The sequence below is a fragment of the Oncorhynchus masou genome, chromosome 24 (assembly GCF_036934945.1).
Source record: "Oncorhynchus masou masou isolate Uvic2021 chromosome 24, UVic_Omas_1.1, whole genome shotgun sequence".
Taxonomy (NCBI): domain Eukaryota; kingdom Metazoa; phylum Chordata; class Actinopteri; order Salmoniformes; family Salmonidae; genus Oncorhynchus; species Oncorhynchus masou.
The window spans coordinates 55,612,704-55,632,170 of NC_088235.1; the positions used below are offsets into that span (position 1 = coordinate 55,612,704).

Sequence of the window (19,467 nt, forward strand, 5' to 3'; positions counted from 1 at the left end):
GACCTTTGCGACATGGGGCCGTGCATTATCATGCTCAAACATGAGGTTATGTTGGGATGAATGGCACGGCAATGGGCCTTAGGATCTTCAAATCAAATCAAATCAAATTTTATTTGTCACATACACATGGTTAGCAGATGTTAATGCGAGTGTAGCGAAATGCTTGTACTTCTAGTTCCGACAATGCAGTAATAACCAACAAGTAATCTAACTAACAATTCCTAAACTACTGTCTTATACACAGTGTAAGGGGATAAAGAATATGTACATAAGGATATATGAATAAGTGATGGTACAGAGCAGCATAGGCAAGATACAGTAGATGGTATCGAGTACAGTATATACATATGAGATGAGTATGTAAACAAAGTGGCATAGTTAAAGTGGCTAGTGATACATGTATTACATAAGGATGCAGTCGATGATATAGAGTACAGTATATACGTATGCATATGAGATGAATAATGTAGGGTAAGTAACATTATATAAGGTAGCATTGTTTAAAGTGGCTAGTGATATATTTACATCATTTCCCATCAATTCCCATTATTAAAGTGGCTGGAGTTGAGTCAGTGTCAGTGTGTTGGCAGCAGCCACTCAATGTTAGTGGTGGCTGTTTAACAGTCTGATGGCCTTGAGATAGAAGCTGTTTTTCAGTCTCTCGGTCCCAGCTTTGATGCACCTGTACTGACCTCGCCTTCTGGATGATAGCGGGGTGAACAGGCAGTGGCTCGGGTGGTTGATGTCCTTGATGATCTTTATGGCCTTCCTGTAACATCGGGTGGTGTAGGTGTCCTGGAGGGCAGGTAGTTTGCCCCCGGTGATGCGTTGTGCAGACCTCACTACCCTCTGGAGAGCCTTACGGTTGAGGGCGGAGCAGTTGCCGTACCAGGCGGTGATACAGCATGGGACCTCTGTGTATTCAAATTGCCATTAATAAAATGCAATTGTGTTCGATGTCCATAGCTTATGCCTGCCCATACCATAGCCCCACTGCCACCATGGGGCACTCTGTTCACAATGCTGATATCAGCAAGCCCGGTACAGTACAGTTGAAACCGGGATTCATTCGTGAAGAGCACACTTCTCCAGCGTGCCAGTGGCCATCGAAGATTAGCATTTGCCCACTGAAGTCGGTTACAACGCCAAACTGCAGTCAGGTCAAAACCCTTGCTTGGAAGACGAGCATGCAGATGATCTTCCCTGAGATGGTTTCTGACAGTTTGTGCAGGAAATATTTGGTTGTGCACGCCTACAGTTTCATCAGCTGTCCTGGTGGTTGGTATCAGACTATCCTGCAGGTAAACAAGACAGATGTGGAGGTCGTGGGCTGGCGTGGTTACATGAGGTCTGTGGTTGTGAGGCCGGTTGCACGTACTGCCAAATTCTCTTAAACAACATTGAAGGTGGCTTAGGGTAGAGAAATACGCCTTTTGTGAGTATGGAACATTTCTGGGATATTTAATTTCAGCTCATGAAACATGAGACCAATACTTTACATGTTGCATTTATATTTTTGTTCAGAACAAAGGGGACACAATAGTGAAAGACCAGCACAAAGAAACAACAGCGATAACACATCCCTGCCAACTGAATACTGCAAGTCCGTCTGTGGATAAAAAATATCTGGTTAGAAGTGTTCCACATCAACTCAGCCATACCATACAGATAGGATAAATAGAGCACAAAGCTCAATTAGTTGACTGTTTGCAGGCCTTAAAGCAATGGAAAAAGGGAGCTAAATATATGAATCAAACGAGAAGCCTAATCGTTTTTTCTGCTTGATGGCAAAATCTCTATAAAAACAAGATCTGTGTGTTTGCTTTGTGGAGTTTATTGTCTATGTTGAGTTGATGGTGTATTTTAATAGTCCGAGGCTTGTCTGTTAGGATGAGCTTTGGCGTAGAGGTAAATCCACCCTGGGAATAGCTCTGGTGGAAACAGCTCATAAATATCAGCCCTGTATTGCCTTTGGACCTGAGAGAGGACAAAGAGTCTTAGCTACGGTTAGATATCAAATGCACACACACGCGCACACACTCACACACAAACGTGCACGTGTTTTCACACACACACACATACACATAATATATATTTTATACAAACACACTCTGATACAAACACACGTGGGCACTTTCACGCACGAGCACACACACACAGAACAGTTCAATCATATCTGGTGATAGACTTGTGTGTGTTGTGTACCTGGATGAGGCTGGCTGCTGGGTTCCTCCTCTTCTCAAAGTGTTTTTGTCTGTGCTGTTCCTGTACCTTCAGGGCAAAACCTGAGCCCAGGATACCCTGCACACACACACACACACACACCACACACACACACACACACACACACACACACACACACCACACACACCACACACACCACACACACACACACACACACACACACACACACACACACACACACACACACACACACACACACACACACACACACACACACACACACACACACACACACACACACACACACACACACACACAATGGACCACGTTCAATCAAAGTCAAATTGTGCGTGTGTGTATGTGTGCGCATGTGGGTGTGTGGGTGTCTCACGGCAGGCAGGGCGAAGAAGGAGATTCCCATCAGAGCAAAGCCAGCTGAGATCAGACGACCTGTCCATGTCTGAGGAGTCTTGTCTCCATAACCGATAGTTGTCAGGGTGATCTGTTCACACATACAGAGGTCAGAGGTCACAAAACGATTTTCCCACAATGCCAGTTAGTATTATTTTGGGTCAATTTAAATTTTCAATTCAGGTAGTGAAATGTACTTCCTGAATAGAAAAACCCACTGTATAGAGCTCTCGAGGACCAGAATTGAATAACACTGCACTTGTGTGTGTGTGTTGTATATTTAAGTGACCCCCTTTCTCTTCCAGTCCCTGTCTCCCCTTGCACATCTAATACCCCAGTCTCGCCTGACAGACACCGGAAATTACATTTATCGATTGGGTCATGTTAGCACGTCTGAAGCCGTGGGCATTCATTAATTGTGTTGACATTGTATAAGGTCTAGCAGAGTAGCGCCTGGGAGGTGTTTGAAGACCAGCCAAGCATGATCTTGTAGGGGTGTCATTAAGGTGTCTTAAGGTCATATTATAGACTGGTCGGCAAATCCAGTAATGAATATAAAGCTACTCTTTCTTTTTGTCTTTCAGAGATGTCCTGGTTAGGTTTTTTTTTGTATCTGCTGATTAAACCTCGGGCCTGTGAATATTGGTATGGGCTACGTTGAAACATATTAATCAATCTAAATTGAGTGTGTGTGTGTGTGCGCGTGTGTGTTTGCGCGTGTGTGTAGACTCACTGTGCCCCACCACAGAGCATCGGCATAGGTGGCAAAGTCTTTATTGAACTCCTTCTCCACGAGGTAGACCAGGAACGAAGAGAAGATGAGCACCAGGAACCCAATGTACCAGGCTGTCACCAACTCCTATAGGAAAACAAAGATTATGCTCAAACAAATACATAAAATCTCACTTTATTGGATGTGTAGCCTAAAAGCCATCTCGGTCCGAAACCCCTAAAGAGCAAGTGGTAGTGACAGAGACAAGGAAAGATTCACTAGGAAGAACATGAGAGGAACCAGACAGTAGAGGGGAGCACATCCTTTTCTTTCTTTAAGAAGGTCAGAGTACATAGGACTATCTAGGCCAGACTGTTGGACTACACATTTGGTTGTACCTTACTGTGTGCATAGACTACAGATCCCAGTAGTTTCCAAGTGCCCCCTCTGCGGTCCATACGCACCATCCGCAGGATCTGCAGGAAGCGAAGGCTACGCAATGCTGAGGTGGCAAATATGTTACCTTGGCTACCAGCGGACACCACAGCAATGGAAGCTATGAGGACAATTATGTCTGGAAAGAGACAGAAAGAGATAAAACCAACTTCAATACTTTTGTAGTATTTACAGTCTTGTAAACTTTCATGAGAGTCTAATGATAATGTAGTGCAGTGCATATGAGTGATACACATGATACTATAACATGTTCCAAATAAGTTTTGGAGAGTTAAGGATTTGAAATGGTATGGTAGTTGTGGGTAACATCTCCACATTCCAGCTCTGAAAATGTCCCTCACTCATCAGGCTGCTGGAGCCCAACACCAGAGAGTGTAGAGGGGGCCCGGGGCCACAAACTGTGTCGATCTGGAGCTCCGAGACTGGTTAAGAAAATAGACACATTGTACTGGAGGAGTCATCACATGGATCTAATGTACCTAGTATTCACTTTCACACAATCAGAGAAGAAAGGAGAGAGAATATGAGGGATAGATAAAGGGAGAATAGCGAGGGGTAAAGAGGGTTCACACAAACCCACATCCTTAGGGCCACGGAGAGAGTCCTGAAGAACATACAAACCTCTACTGCTCCTACAGTACACTGGGATGATAGTGTGTTTCGCTCCAGTTCACATCTATCACATTTCAGAAAACACATTTAAAATTCTGAAACTCTACCCGTGGCTGGTTTTAGTCTTCTCTATTGGGAGAAGAAACAGATAGTAATCTGTGTTCTTGTAAACTGTATTTATCCTTCTTTTATGAGAACTCAACGCCAGCTTCTGTTTTCTCTGTTTGTGTATTGAAGTACGGCATCTGTCAATCAGAAGTCAGCCTTGAATATTGACAGTCTTGATGATCATCTCTCAACAACAAGATCTCATAGCTTCCATTCGAAATTCAACGTATTATGGATGAACGTCTATTTTCAATGGATTACAGGGTTAAAACAGAAACAACTCAAAAGGTTAACAGTTTAGGCATTCATTTCGAGTGGTTAAACTAAGGGCTATGGTTCTGGGATGGCTCCGCAAACCAACCAGCACTGTTTCCATCAAGTATCCTTGAGTATTCTCACGACTTGCTAGAGCATTGTGAACTGCTGTAGTACAGTGGTCTGAGCAGTGCACTTTGGCTCTGAGCATCATGAGTTTGAGCCCAGTGTTGAGCAACTGTTTTTCTTTTTTTTGTGAACCACGAGGAAGGCATATATCGACATCAGGACATTTTCAAATGTCGAAATCTAAGTCTATTTCTAGTAATCAGGCTGCATCTCTCGGTGGAGTGATAGCACCTTTGCAGTGCAGCACACACACACACAGTTACCTATGACACAGAAGGGTTTCCTGGCAAAGCGGAGGCGTCCCTGCCATCCCCTGTAGCGACAGCAGCAGCCTGCGCTCCATATCCTGATGATGTACTCCAGCCCAAACACCACGATCATCACAAACTCCTACAGGACACGCACGCACACAAGCACACACACAGTCGCAGCCCATTATTGAGAGTCAAGAGGCAAGGGGCAAAAGCTCAATATGCTGTAAATACCAGACAGTTGAATAGAAAAGCCAGCAATTAATAATGATATCCAATAATCAATATACAGATGTTGGATCTTCATTTGACCCTCTATCTGTCGCAGAATAATCCTGCAGCAGGAGGATTTGGATGAATATTGAATATTTAGAATTGCCGCCAGGGGGCAGTTAGAAGCGGTGTTTTCAGTAACTTAGACTGCAGGTCCACTGGGCGTCAATTCAAGTAGCCAATGTAGGCTACACCTCATCTTGTGTGAATTCTTATGTAGATTATAATAATATTTGTATGGGGTAGACATATTATTTACATTTTTATTTTAGATGAACAGTTTTATTATACAGTACCAGTCAAAAGTCTGGACACACATACTCATTCAAGGGTTTTTCTTTATTTTTACTATTTTCTACATTGTAGAATAATAGTGAAGACAAAAAAACTATGAAATAACTCATATGGAATCATGCAGTGACCACAAAAAGTGTTAAACAAATCTAAATATATGTTATATTTGAGATTCTTCAAAATAGCCAAGTTTTGCCTTGATGACAGCTCTTGCACACTCTTGGTATTCTCTCAACCAGCTTCACCTTGAATGCTTTTCCAACAGTCTTGAAGGAGTTCCCACATATGCTGAGCACTTGTTGGCTTTTCCTTCACTCTGTGGTCCAACTCATCCCAATGTCACGGCTCTTGTCAGAATGCATGGTCCAAAACGCAGTGTGGTAAGTGTTCATGATGTTTTATTAATCAATAAACACTCCAACAAAACAACAAAGAGAAAAAAACGAAAAACCGTTCTTTCAGGTGCAGACACTAAATAGAAAATAACTACCCACAAAACCCAAACGAAAAAGGACAACTTATAAATGATCCCCAATCAGAGACAAAGATAGACAGCTGCCTCTGATTGGGAACCACACCAACATAGAAATAAAGAAACTAGAATGCCCACCTTAGTCACACCCTGGACTAACCAAAATAGAGAATAACAACCTCTCTATGGCCAGGGCGTGACACACAAACCATCTCAATTAGGTTGAGGATGGGTGATTGTGGAGGCTAGGTCATCTGATGCAGCACTCCATCACTCCTTCTTGGTCAAATATCCCTTACACAGCCTGGAGGTGTGTTGGGTCATTGTCCTGTTGAAAAACAAATGATAGTATCACTGCAGAATGCTGTGGTAGTCATGCTGGTTAAGTGTGCCTTGAATTCTAAATAAATCACTGACAGTGTCACCAGCAAAGCACCCCCACAACATCACAAGTCGTCCTCCACGCTTCACACACGTGGAGATCATCTGTTCACCTACTCTTTGTCTCACAAAGACATGGCGGTTGGAACCAAAAACCTCACATTTGGACTCATCAGACCTTAGGAAAGATTTCCACCAGTCCCATGTCCATTGCTTGTGTTTCTTGGTCCAAGCAAGTCTCTTCTTATTATTGGTGTCCTTTAGTAGTGGTTTCTTTGCAGCAATTTGATGATTAAGGCCTGATTTCCGCAGTCTCTGAACAGTTGGTGTTGAGATGTGTCTGTTACTTGAACTCTGTGAAGCATTTTTTAAATTATGATTATTTGGGCTGTAATTTCTGAGGCTGGTAACTCTAATGAACTTATCCTCTGCAGCAGAGGTAACTCTCTGTCTTCTTTTCCTATGGCGGTCCTCATGAGAGCCATTTCAGTCATTGAAATGTTCCGTATTGACTGACCTTCATGTCTTAAAGTAATTATGGACTGTCATTTCTATTTCCTTATTTGAGCTGTTCTAGCCATAATATGGACTTTTACCACATAGGGCTATCTTCTGCATACCAACCCTACCTTGTCACAACATAACTGATTGGCTCAAATGCATTAAGAAGGAAATACATTTCCACAAATTCACTTTTAACTAAGCACACCTGTTAATTGAAATGCATTCCAGGTGACTACCTTATGAAGCTGGTTGAGAGAATACCAAGCGTGTGCAAAGCTGTCCTCAAGGCAAAGGGTGGCTACTTTGAAGAATCTCAAATATAAGATATATTTTGATTTGTTCAACACTTTCTTGATTACTATCTTTACTGTTAAAACAGAGCACAGTAAGTGTACATTTTGCATTTGTGAAAATATTTTGATGTGATATGAAAGTAAAGGTTTTCATGTTTCGAGAACCATATAGCAATTGAGAATCTATTCATGTTTAGATAGAGTAGTTGTCTGTTTTGGCAGCCAGAGCCAGTTGACTTCTGAAAATAACCCAGTCATAGGTTTGGTCGTGCCATGACATTGTTATGAACTTTCTATAGCCACCCTCTCAAGCCCAGTCATTCTGGACGGAGGCTAACTACTGTTTAGTCTAACTTTCACTATAGTTTCTGGAAATACGATGACATTGATAAGGTAGACAAATATTTAGTAGGAAACAACTTTGCCAGCATTATCATGTCATCAAATTTACTTTAGATAGATGACAATGTTGTCATTAGCTTGCAAATATCAGCTATGTTTTTTTAAAGGCAGTAAATTAGGCTGAATAAACTGTTTTGCTGCCAGACAATGCTCCGCTAATAGCCAGGTGTAGTGGTGGTAAGGTGTTGGGACTGCTGTTGGGACTCTGCTGTTGGGACAGCTTTATGTAGGCCCTCACAGCTTGTGGGTACCGTTTGTCACCGTTATATAGTGCAATTAATGTATTGTTTAAATTGTGTTGTGTAGTGGCTTTGATGGAATACATCCAAGGACCTTATTCATGGCTTACATGTTTCGGAACAATGTTGTTTTTAACGTTAATTTGGACGGATGGCCGACTGAGCATTCTACCCAATGCATTGTCAATGATTGCTGATGAAGATCTCATCAAAAGTGCATTACAGTGGCTTGGAAATACTATGACATTCATAAGGAGGCAAATAATTAGTAGGAAAATCTTTCGTCATCATTCTGAAGTCACCAGGTTGACTTTAAATGCACTATAACGTTATAACTGTCACGTTGTCCTCTGAAGTCGGTCCCTCTCCTTGTTCGGGCGGCATTCGGTGGTCGACGTCACCGTCCTTCTAGCCATCGCCGATCCACTTTTCATTTTCCATTTGTTTTGTCTTTGTGTTACACACCTGGTTTCAATTCCCCAATTACTTGTTCATTTTTTAACCCTCTGTTTTCCCCATGGTATTTGTGAGTGATTGTTTTATGTATGTTCGGTCCGTTATTGTGGGCGCAGTATTATGACATGTTATTGGAATATTTGAGTAAAGTTACTTGTGTTACTCATCTCTGCTGTCTTGCGCCTGACTGTTCTACACCAGCTACACCCAGACCACTACAGAATCATGTACCAGAAAAATGTAGTCAGCAGGAGCAGACAACCCTCCTTTTACGGTCGAGGAGCGCGTCCAGTAGCATGCGACCATGTTGCAACGTTTCGGCACCGCCATGGATCAGGTGCTGCAGACGATGGATTGATGGGAGACAGGAGGAGTTCTTCCAGAGCCTGCACCGGCACCACTACAACAGGCACCACTGTTCACCCCTCCTTCACCTGGTCCCAGTGGGATTCAGCTTGCGCTCCCGAGGGAGTATGATGGGACGGCTGCCGGATGCCAGGGGTTCCTACTCCAGCTGGAACTCTACTTGGCGACCGTCCACCTGGCTCTTTCGGGACGTGAGAGCGTGTCCGCCCTCGTCTCCTGTCTCTCAGGGAAAGCCCTGGAGTGGGCCAACTCCGAAAAGGGGGAAGGAGAAGCGGTGTTGGACCATTACGCAGAGTTCACCCGAAGCTTTCGGGCAGTTTTCAACCATCTGCCTGAGGGTACAGCGGCGGGTGAACGTCTGTTCCACCGAAGCCCCCTGCTGCTCACATGTTTTTGTTTATACATTTTCCTAATATTTCCCTGCATTCCCAGCATAAGGCGCTCGTAGATTCAGTCGCAGCTGTGAATTTTATTGACAGAGCATTTGCCCATAGTTTATGGATCCCCATTGTTCCTGTGGATATGCCCTTACCTTGTGACGCCCTAGATAGTCGACCATTAGGGTCAGGGATAATTAGGGAGGGCACCACTCCACTGGGCATGATTATGAAGGAGGGTCACAAGGAGAGAATTAGTCTTTTCCTTATTGATTCTCCTGCATTTCCCGTGGTGCTGGGCCTACCCTGGTTGGCCTGTCATAACCCCACTATTTTGTGGCAACAGAGGGCTCTCAAGGGGTGGTCACAAGAGTGCTTGGGGAGGTGTTTAGGGGTTTCCGTTGGTGCTACTACGGTGGAAAGTCCAGACCAGGTCTCCACCGTGCGCATCCCCTCCTAATATACTGATTTGTCTCTTGCCTTCTGTAAGAAGAGGATGACTCAATTACCACCCCATCGATGGGGGGATTGTGCGATAAATCTCCTGGTAGACGCAGCACTTCCCAGGAGCCACGTGTATCCCCTGTCCCGGGAGGAGACGGCGGCTATGGAAACATGTGTCTCCGCATCCTTGGGGCAGGGGTACATTCGGCCCTCCACTTCACCTGCCCCCTTGAGTCTCTTTTTTTGTGAAGAAAAAGGATGGAGGTCTGCGCCCGTGCATTGACTGTCAAGGCATCAACCAAATCACTGTGAGGTACAGCTACCCTCTACCTCTCATAGCCAGTGCGATAGAGTCAATGCACGGGGCGCGCTTCTTCACAAAATTGGATCTCAGGAGCGCTTACAACCTGGTGCTTATCCGGGAGGGGGACGAGTGGAAGACGGCATTTAGTACCACCTCAGGGCACTATGTGTACCTCGTCATGCCGTAAGGGTTGATGAATGCTCCATCAGTCTTCCAGGCGAGATTTTCCGGGACCTGCACGGGCAGGGTGTAGTGGGGTATATCAACGACATTCTGATATATTCCGCTACATGCGCCAAGCATGTGTCCCTGGTGTGCAGGGTGCTTGGTCGACTGTTGGAGGTTGACCTGTACGTCAAGGCTGAGAAATGTCTGTTCTTCCAACAGTACGTCTCCTTCCTGGGGTACAGCATTTCCACTTCAGGGGTGGAGATGGAGAGTGACCGCATTTCAGCCGTGCGTAATTGGCTGACTTCCACCATGGTAAAGGAAGTGCAGTGGTTTCTAGGGTTTGCCAATTACTACCGGAGGTTTATCCGGGGATTTGATCAGGTAGCGGCTCCCATTACCTCACTGCTGAAGGGGGGACCGGTGTGTCTGTGGTGTTCAGCTGAGTTCGCCTGTAACATCAGTTCTGTTGCACTCACAGACAATATCTTTGCAGTTTTGGAAACGTCAGAGTGTTTTCTATCCAAAGCTGTCAATTATATGCATAGTCGAGCATCTTTTCATGACGAAATATCTTGTTTAAAACGGGTATGTTTTTCATCCAAAAAAATGTAATAGCACCCCCTAATGCTTAACTGGTTAACCAGTACTGTCTGTTAGTATAACAGAACTGATTTGGCAGGCGAAAACCTGAGAAATATCCATTCAGGAAGTAGGAATATTTTTGTTGTTGTAGTTTTCTATTCAATGCCATTACAGTATCCATTGACTTAGGACTCAAATTGCAGTTCTTATGCCTTCCACTAGATGTTAACAGTCTTTAGAAATTGTTTCAGCGCTTGTATTCTGAAAAATGAAGGAGTAAGAGCAGTCGGAATGAGTGGACCCTACCGTGTCACAGAGCTATTACATGCGAGTGACTGAGAGAGTGCCTTTCTTGTTTACCTTTTATATTGACGATGTTATTGTCCGGTTGAAATATTATCAATTATTTATGCTAAAAACAACCTGAGGATTGATTATGAACATCGTTTGAAATGTTTCTACAAACTTTACGGATACTATTTGGATGTTTTGTCTGCTTGTTGTGACTGCCTTTGAGCCTGTGGATTACTGAAGAAAACGCGTGAACAAAACTGAGGTTTTTGGATATAAAGAGACTTTATCGAACAAAAGGAACATTTATTGAAAAATGTATGTGTTCTGAGTGCAACCATATGAAGATCATCAAAGGTAAGTGATTCATTTTATCTCTATTTCTGACTTGGCTGGTTACTTTTTTTTTATTCACAAGAAGTTCATCTTTAAACCTATGTAAAATAGTTGTATCTTTTCTGAATTATTATAATGAGTATTTCTGTATTTGAATTTGGCGCTCTGCAATCTCACTGGATGTTGGCCACATACCCTAGAGAGGTTAAATAAATAAGACCTACACTATTTTTAACAGGACATTACTCAACACTAGTGAGACTCATTTTGCCTACAGTATTTCGAAAAAATATTTTTTTAATGACGTGAATCTCCGCCAACAATTAGAGTGGGGAGAACAAGTATTTGATACACTGCCGATTTTGCAGGTTTTCCTACTTACAAAGCATATAGAGGTCTGTTATTTTTAATCGTAGGTACACTTCAACTGTGAGAGACAGAATCTAAAGCAAAAATCCAGAAAATCACATTGTATGATTTTTAAGTAATTAATTAGCATTTTATTGCATGACATAAGTATTTGATCACCTACCAACCAGTAAGAATTCCGGCTCTCACAGACATGTTAGTTTTTCTTTAAGAAGCCCTCCTGTTCTCCACTCTGTATTAACTGCACCTGTTTGAACTCGTTACTTGTATAAAAGACACCTGTCCACACACTCAATCAAACAGACTCCAACCTCTCCACAATGGCCAAGACCAGAGAGCTGTGTAAGGACATCAGGGATAAAATTGTAGACCTGCACAAGCCTGGGATGGGCTACAGGACAATCGGCAAGAAGCTTGGTGATAAGGCAACAACTGTTGGTGCAATTATTAGAAAATGGAAGAAGTTCAAGATGACGGTCAATCACATTCGGTCTGGGGCTCCATGCAAGATCTCACCTCGTGGGGCATCAATGATCATGAGGAAGGTGAGGGATCAGCCCAAAACTACACGGCAGGACCTGGTCAATGACCTGAAGAGAGCTGGGACCACAGTCTCAAAGAAAACCATTAGTAACACACTACGCCGTCATGGATTAAAATCCTGCAGCGCACACAAGGTCCCCCTGCTCAAGCCAGCGCATGTCCAGGCCCGTCTGAAGTTTGCCAAGGACCATCTGGATGATCCAGAGGAGGAATGGGAGAAGGTCATGTGGTCTGATTAGACAAAAATAGAGATTTTTGGTCTAAACTCCACTCGCCGTGTTTGGAGGAAGTAGAAGGATGAGTAAGCAGTCTCACGAGCCAAACACTTTATCAACAATCTTGACGAGCTACTTGATTATATTTGGCAGGACAAAAAGAAAACAGACTTCATTGAGGGGAGGGTAGGCTATACTTGGTTTTTACATCTTGTTCCATGTGCATATGGGCAGTGTGCGTCACGGCCAACTGCGTTACCGCTAAAACCAGCTTTTGGTTGGTCTTCCCTACCAGCGCTGCCTGAACTTAGCACTTTGGATTTTTAACCTCTACAGGATCGGTGCCTCCCCCCATAGGAAGATTGAGCTAACGTAGGCTAATGTGATTAGCCTGAGGTGTTAAGTAACAAGAAAATATCCCAGGACATAGACATATCTGATATGGGCAGAAAGCTAAAAATGTAAATCTAACTGCACTGTCCAATTTACAGTAGCTATTACAGTGAAATAATACCATGCTATTGTTTGAGGAGAGTGCGCAGTTACAGTATGAACTTGAACATGTATTAATAAACCAATTAGGCACGTTTGGGCAGTCTTGATACAACATTTTGAACAGAAATGCAATGGTTAATTGAATCAGTCTAATACTTTGCACAAACACTGATGCCAAAAATTGAAATTGCACCTAACCTGGAATATTACATTTTGGGCTTTCTCTTGCATTTCAAAGATGATGGGGAAAATAATGACAGAAAAAAACGTTTTCCCCCATTGTATTATCTGTTACCAGATCTAATGTGTTATATTCTCCTACATTAATTTCACATTTCCACAAACTTCAAAGTGTTTCCTTTCAAATGGTATCAAGAATATGCATATCCTTGCTTCAAGTCCTAAGCTAAAGGCAGTTAGATTTGGGTATGTCTGTCAAATCTGCTCCTGCAATGCCCTCTACTGCTCATCCTGTGTCTCCTTGAACTGCCACCCCTCCCCCAGTACTCTCTCCCTCGCACTCTCTCTCTGTGTGTGTGATTATGTGGGCAGAGACAGGTGTGCTGGGGTCAGAGCAGATCCACCAGCTGCAACCTGTTCCATAATCAAGACCTCTACAAATACTCAGCCCTGCCACTTCCACGCTGCCAGATTGTAATCTCTGCTCAGTCAGTCTACATTTCTAGCTGTTTGTTGCTCTTCAGATCCTGTTGTGCCGGTTTTCCTCTCCTCTACAGTTCTGCCAGGTCTGACTCTGGTTCCTGTCTCCAGTCCTACGTCTCCTCATCCTGCTACTCTGCCCTGGATTCCCCACTCTACTACTCCCCTGGATTCCCCTCCGGCCTGCTTACCCTGTCTCAACCCCTCTCGCGCCAGCCTCAGCCTCCGCTCCTAGTTTCCAGCAGCCTGCATGAGCTTCTCCTGACCTGCACTCCATGTCCCCCCTGTGTCAAAAAATACCTTGGTTACTTCATCCCAGTCTCCTCGTCTGAGTCGGCTCGGGTTCCCGTTCCACTCCGCAAAACAATGTCATTTTAGGCTAAAAGTTTTTAAATAGGGTGCAATCCTTAAGAGGTTTTAAGGACATGCCTCAAATATTTTCCACCCATCCCATCTAATCGCAAGCGTGCTGATGTTAGACAGGTAAAATGCAGAACCTGGTGTTAGGGCTGGAAAATGCCAGTGTTAGTTTTTTTCCATGACGAAATTGCAAACTAGCGTGCATTTGACACTAGCACCACCTTAAAGCCAGCCAAAAATGGACCCAAATGGCCGGAAAATGGAGCCAAAAGGTCCGTGGGGCGACGCACAATTGGCCTAGTGTCACCCGGGTTATGGAGGGTTTGGCCGGTAGGGAAATCCTTGTCTCATCGTGCACCAGCGACTCCTGTGGCGGGCCGGGGGCAGTGCACGCTAACCAAGGTTGCCAGGTGCACGGTTTTTCCTCCGACACATTGATGCGGCTGGCTTCCGGGTTGGATGGCGCTGTGTTAAGAAGCAGTGCGGCTTGGTTTGGTGGTGTATCGGAGGACGCATGACTTTGAACCTCCGTCTCTCCCGGGCCCGTACGGGAGTTGTAGAGATGAGACAAGATAGTAGCTACTAAACATGGATACCACGAAATTGGGGGGTAAAATTCACAAAAATAAATTAAAGTGAAATTGTGTTTTTTACATTGGATAAAAGTAGAGACTCAGAGCTACAAAATGGTATATAATACACTGCATTTGAGGAACAATGGGAAAGTAATTCTGCTTTGAACTTGTAACCCCACTTTGAGAAAATGGCCATAGAATATTTTTGGTACAATTACTGAAGAGCTCTTTTGTCTGCACCCATTCAGCATTGTTCACACCCTCCAAAGCCTTAGCCCCACCCATCTCTTTAAGGATTCACATGTGAGGTCATGTAGTGTGGTAAAGATTAAGACTAAAAGTAGTATCTTACAATAAGGAAACATTCCAGGTAAACAAAGTGTCCAGAAAAATATTTTCTAAATATTAGATGGAATTTACCCAGACACACCTGTCTAAATTGATGGGTCATGTGAAAGAAATGGTATAACCCCCAGGCACATCTTACTAGGTGGATAGGTCTCTACAGAATGTGTAGAGTACAGCTAAATGGTTACTTGCATAGTAACAATATCAAAAAATAATGCCAATATAAAGAAAAAAGTAACCTAGTATCAATGCCAGTAGAGAAAGAACAAAATAATATACCCTATGTACAACAACAATATAAGTGATGCTTGTGATGAGGTAGTTATATGCACACAATCAGGGGTAAAGTGGCTGAGCAACGTATGGCATGTGTGTTAGGAGACATGTGAATGTCCATAGAGGCACTGCAGATAGTGCTGATGACTGGGAACCCGCCCCCAGTGATGATCTGGTCCATTCGAACCCAGCACGAACAAGGGAATCTATATTCAGAGAGCCTGTTTCTGTCCTGCCATTGACTTTGGTGCAGCTAGCTAAACAATTAACCATAAACCCAATCTTTAGAGTACTAGCAATACAAACCGATTGTCATAGCTAGTTAAAGTTAACCAAATAGGTTCAATGCTAACATTAGGCTATAACTAGCAATGAAAATGGATTTCTGAGATAATATTACTACACAGATCATACACTTGATGTTAACTAGCGAGCCAGCCACCTAATGCCAGCTAGCTAGGTAACAATAAGCTCTAAATTGCAATGAAAAAAATTCTGACAAAATTAGAAACGTATAATATCTGAAACTGTAGCTAGACTCTTACCTGTTTACCTGGATGAATGCTTCAAGGCAGACTGCAACCCTTTTAATTAAATAAGACGTCCTGTGTGGTTTCCGTTTTGTTTGTACAGCTTGCTTGGCCCGTTGTGTCAAGTCACTCTGGTTTACACTGACCATGAGCAATGCCATAAGAATCATCAAATCTTTCTCCCTTTCTGTCACGGATGGTATGGATGCCCTTAGTTTGAAGATGTAATCCGGAGATAGGTGTTTCATACAACAGCCTTCTGTGTTCTCTTTTCATCTCCTTATCATACTTTGCTTCTACCGTACATTCTACTGATTTCAAAACTCGGTGAACTTCTTCCGTGACAATAACACTGTTGATCGCTGTTTCTTCCCCATCACTGTCATGAGAAGACTCTACAATGTCTTTTTCATTTAAAACATTTTTTAAAACCTAAATCAGGGATTTCCTCATTGTCTGGTTAATTTTCAGAGAGTCAGAGAGAGTCGGCATGGTACAATTGTCCTCCTGAAAGTAGTTCATCACAACGTTTTCCTAGTGACCTTTGACGATAGCGCTTGATGAATTCAGGGCAGCAATGTTATTGGGAGCATTAGCAACACATTTGCAGTTCTCCTTGGCTAAAAAGAAAAAAATACATTTTTTTCTGTAGGATTATCTACACATAAAAGGATTATCTACACATAACGAGCAGCTCATTTTATAGACAGAAGATGCTACAGTGGTTCTTCCTGTAAAAGTTGCATCATACTGCAGCACACCTTGCGGGCTACCGCAGAATTCTATGGCACGTTATTTAATTGTCAGACATTGTTGCTAGTTCGTGCTAGTTTGACCCCCAGAGGGCATCTTTGAGAAGCATTTGACTTTTTGTAATATTAGCTGTATCTAGAGAATTAAAAACATGTTTGTAAGAACATAGTATATTGGATTGATTTTAAATGTAGCTTAATTAATTTGATTAATATTATGGTGTTTCTATTCCAAGAAAAATGAAAAACGAAACCCTCAGTGTTTCCGTTAGGAAAATATGGCGCTGTACAATGTGACAGTTTCCACACACTAATTGTAGGCTAACCAATAGCCAAACGAAGATTCAGTGAAAATCAAAATCTCATTGATTTATCAAGACCAGTCCCCATGCTTGTCTCAGAGCAGTGCCGTCTTGACCTCTGAATGCTGTCTTTTCTCTTTTCCACTTGCCTCTTCCATTACTTTTTGTTTACCTTCATTAGCCTACAATATTTCTGTCATTCAGTGATCTTTATTCCCATATTATTTCGTTATGGATCCATATTGAAAATGGCATGTGCAAGAGACCGTGGTAATATGACTGAGTCACTCAGCTTTATGTAGGTTCCCGAGGCTATATGACTGAGTCACTCAGCTTCATGTAGGTGCTGAGGCTATATGACTGAGTCACTCAGGGCCCTAACCACTAGATCACCCCAGGCTACGATTGAACACAAATTTGACAGTTAGTTCGAAACACTTCACACTTGTATGTCATAGCCTAGTGGAGTAGAGACCAATATCTATCTTGTGTTATTAAGCTAGATAAAATGATGGTTATGGATGTGTATGGTTGCATTTCAGATACATTTTTGTACATTTGAATGTTGCAGTAATAGGACCTAGGCCTACTGTATACCGTATGAGCAAGAGAGAATATTATTTTGATAGCAGGCCTGATCCCAATGGAGAAAACGAGCACTGCTAATTTTCAAGGAATCACGAGGCTCATTTGAATTTCCTGAGGCAACAGGAAAATAATATGCGACAAAAGAGTGATCTAGTTAAGATCCGATATCTGTAGCATCACTGATTGCTAACTTGATAAGGTATAGCTGCAGTAGATTAAATGGAATGTCCATAATTGTTGAGTTTTAATTTCTGTGGTCCTGTGAAATAACAAGAAAGCAATCAGGAAGATTAGTATGCAGAGTTATTAGTCTACATTGTTTCACTGCAACACACACATGTACAGTTCACACACGCATGCACACATACATACACTTTGCTCAGCATGTGCTTTGTTGGTTCTTATGGGATGCAGTTAGAGGCAGACCGAGTAATTCATATGATTGCAATCCATCAGTGCCAAACGTAGCCGACAGTATGGATGCTCTAATTGCGGTGTATGATAAAACATGATACGGATCTTCACACGCACTCAGCACACACGTCAGATACCCTTGAATTTCTGAAAATGCACACATTTAAATATATGCACAGCAAATTGATCAGGGTAACCTAGCGTTGCTTTTTCAGTGTAACATTTTTTTGTGTTGATTCAGGTGTGACATTAACACTTATTGGTGTAAAAGAACCCCAGTGTTTGTGTTAATAACCAGTTAAAACAAAACCACACACATCATGATCATATTTCCCAGCATGCTCTAGTCCAGGTAGATTTTTTTAATAGTTTGTTTCAATATCTATTATTTTGCATGTACATTGATCAATTGATGAATTAATCTTATGCTAATCAAAAATAAATAACACACATTATTCTAAACTAAGCCAATCTCTTAGTAATGAAATGGTTGTTTCAGTTTATACAGTGGTGGATAAAGTACCCAATTGTTCTACTTGAGTAAAAGTTAAGCTACCTTAATAGAAAATTACTTAAGTAAAAGTCAACCAGTAAAATATTACTTGAGTAAATGTCTAAAAGTATTTGGTTTTAAATATACTTAAGTAAAATGTACTAACGAAGCATTTGTGTTCAGTGAGTCTTCCAGATCAGAGGCAGTAGGGATGACCAGGGATGTTCTCTTGATAAGTGTGTTCCTTTGACCATTTTCCTGTCCTGCTAAGCATTCCAAATGTAATGAGTACTTTTGGGTGTCGGAAAAAAAATGTATGGAGTAAAAAGTACATTCTTTTCTTTAGAAATGTAGTGAATGAAGTAAAATAAAATGTTAACTTAAGTACTTTACACCACTGAGTTTAGATGCTTTAAGTTTTCTCATACCTTAGTCTTGGGTGAATGAACAATCTAAATGTTAGATATTCCCACTCTGGCTGGATTCCAATAGGAATTACACATGCATTTGCAAGCCAGCATAATGTGACTTGCAGGCCTGATGTGGCCCATAAACCATGAGTTTCAGGCCAATATATTAGGGTAAAACAAGGCCCTGAAAATAAAGCATTATGAAATACATAGTCTTAATTTAATTTTCGTGAAAACATTTATTCACTTAGTTCTCACTTGGTGAAGGCCACAGGACTGAAAATGAATGAATGCAACAAACATGTCTCTGTCACTAAAAAATACAGTCATGGGTCGGAACAATTCACTCCAAAGGCAAGGCATACTGGGAAATATGCAAATTAGGCTTTACATCAAGCAGTGTTAATTTAACACTGAAAGGTGTGGACCAGTATAGACACGGGAACAGTTGACACTGAAATATGCTGTGTGTATATGCATATGTCCTAGCGTCCTGTCCAGGGGGTGTACTTCTACATCAAGCTGCCTCACTCTGACACAGGAGATAGAGTCCTGCCCCTATGGGCCACTTTGGCTAGGACAAGGCTTACTTACAGTTGAAGTTGGAAGTATACATACACCTTATCTAAATACATTTAAAACGTTTTTCACAATTCCTGACATTTAATCCTAGTAAAAATGCCATGTCTTAGGTCAGTTAGGATCACCACTTTATTTTAGGAATGTGAAATGTCAGAGTAATAGCAGAGGGAATGATTTATTTCAACTTTTATTTCTTTCATCACATTCCCAGTGGGTAGGAGGTTTACATACACTCAATTAGTATTTGGTAGC

The 19,467-nt window shown here is 42.3% G+C and overlaps 1 protein-coding gene across 1 annotated transcript in view; it reads right to left on the reverse strand.

The window, feature by feature from the left end:
- LOC135512340 (potassium voltage-gated channel subfamily KQT member 5-like) overlaps window positions 1-19,467 on the reverse strand; it is a 137,208-nt gene that overhangs the window by 21,072 nt on the left and 96,669 nt on the right. The window contains exons 3-7 of the mRNA XM_064934264.1: window positions 5,131-5,257; window positions 3,706-3,881; window positions 3,329-3,454; window positions 2,576-2,686; window positions 2,206-2,301 (exon numbers count right to left, since the gene is read on the reverse strand). Coding sequence (XP_064790336.1) covers window positions 2,206-2,301; window positions 2,576-2,686; window positions 3,329-3,454; window positions 3,706-3,881; window positions 5,131-5,257 — 636 coding nt within the window. The remainder of the gene's footprint in view (window positions 1-2,205; window positions 2,302-2,575; window positions 2,687-3,328; window positions 3,455-3,705; window positions 3,882-5,130; window positions 5,258-19,467) is intronic.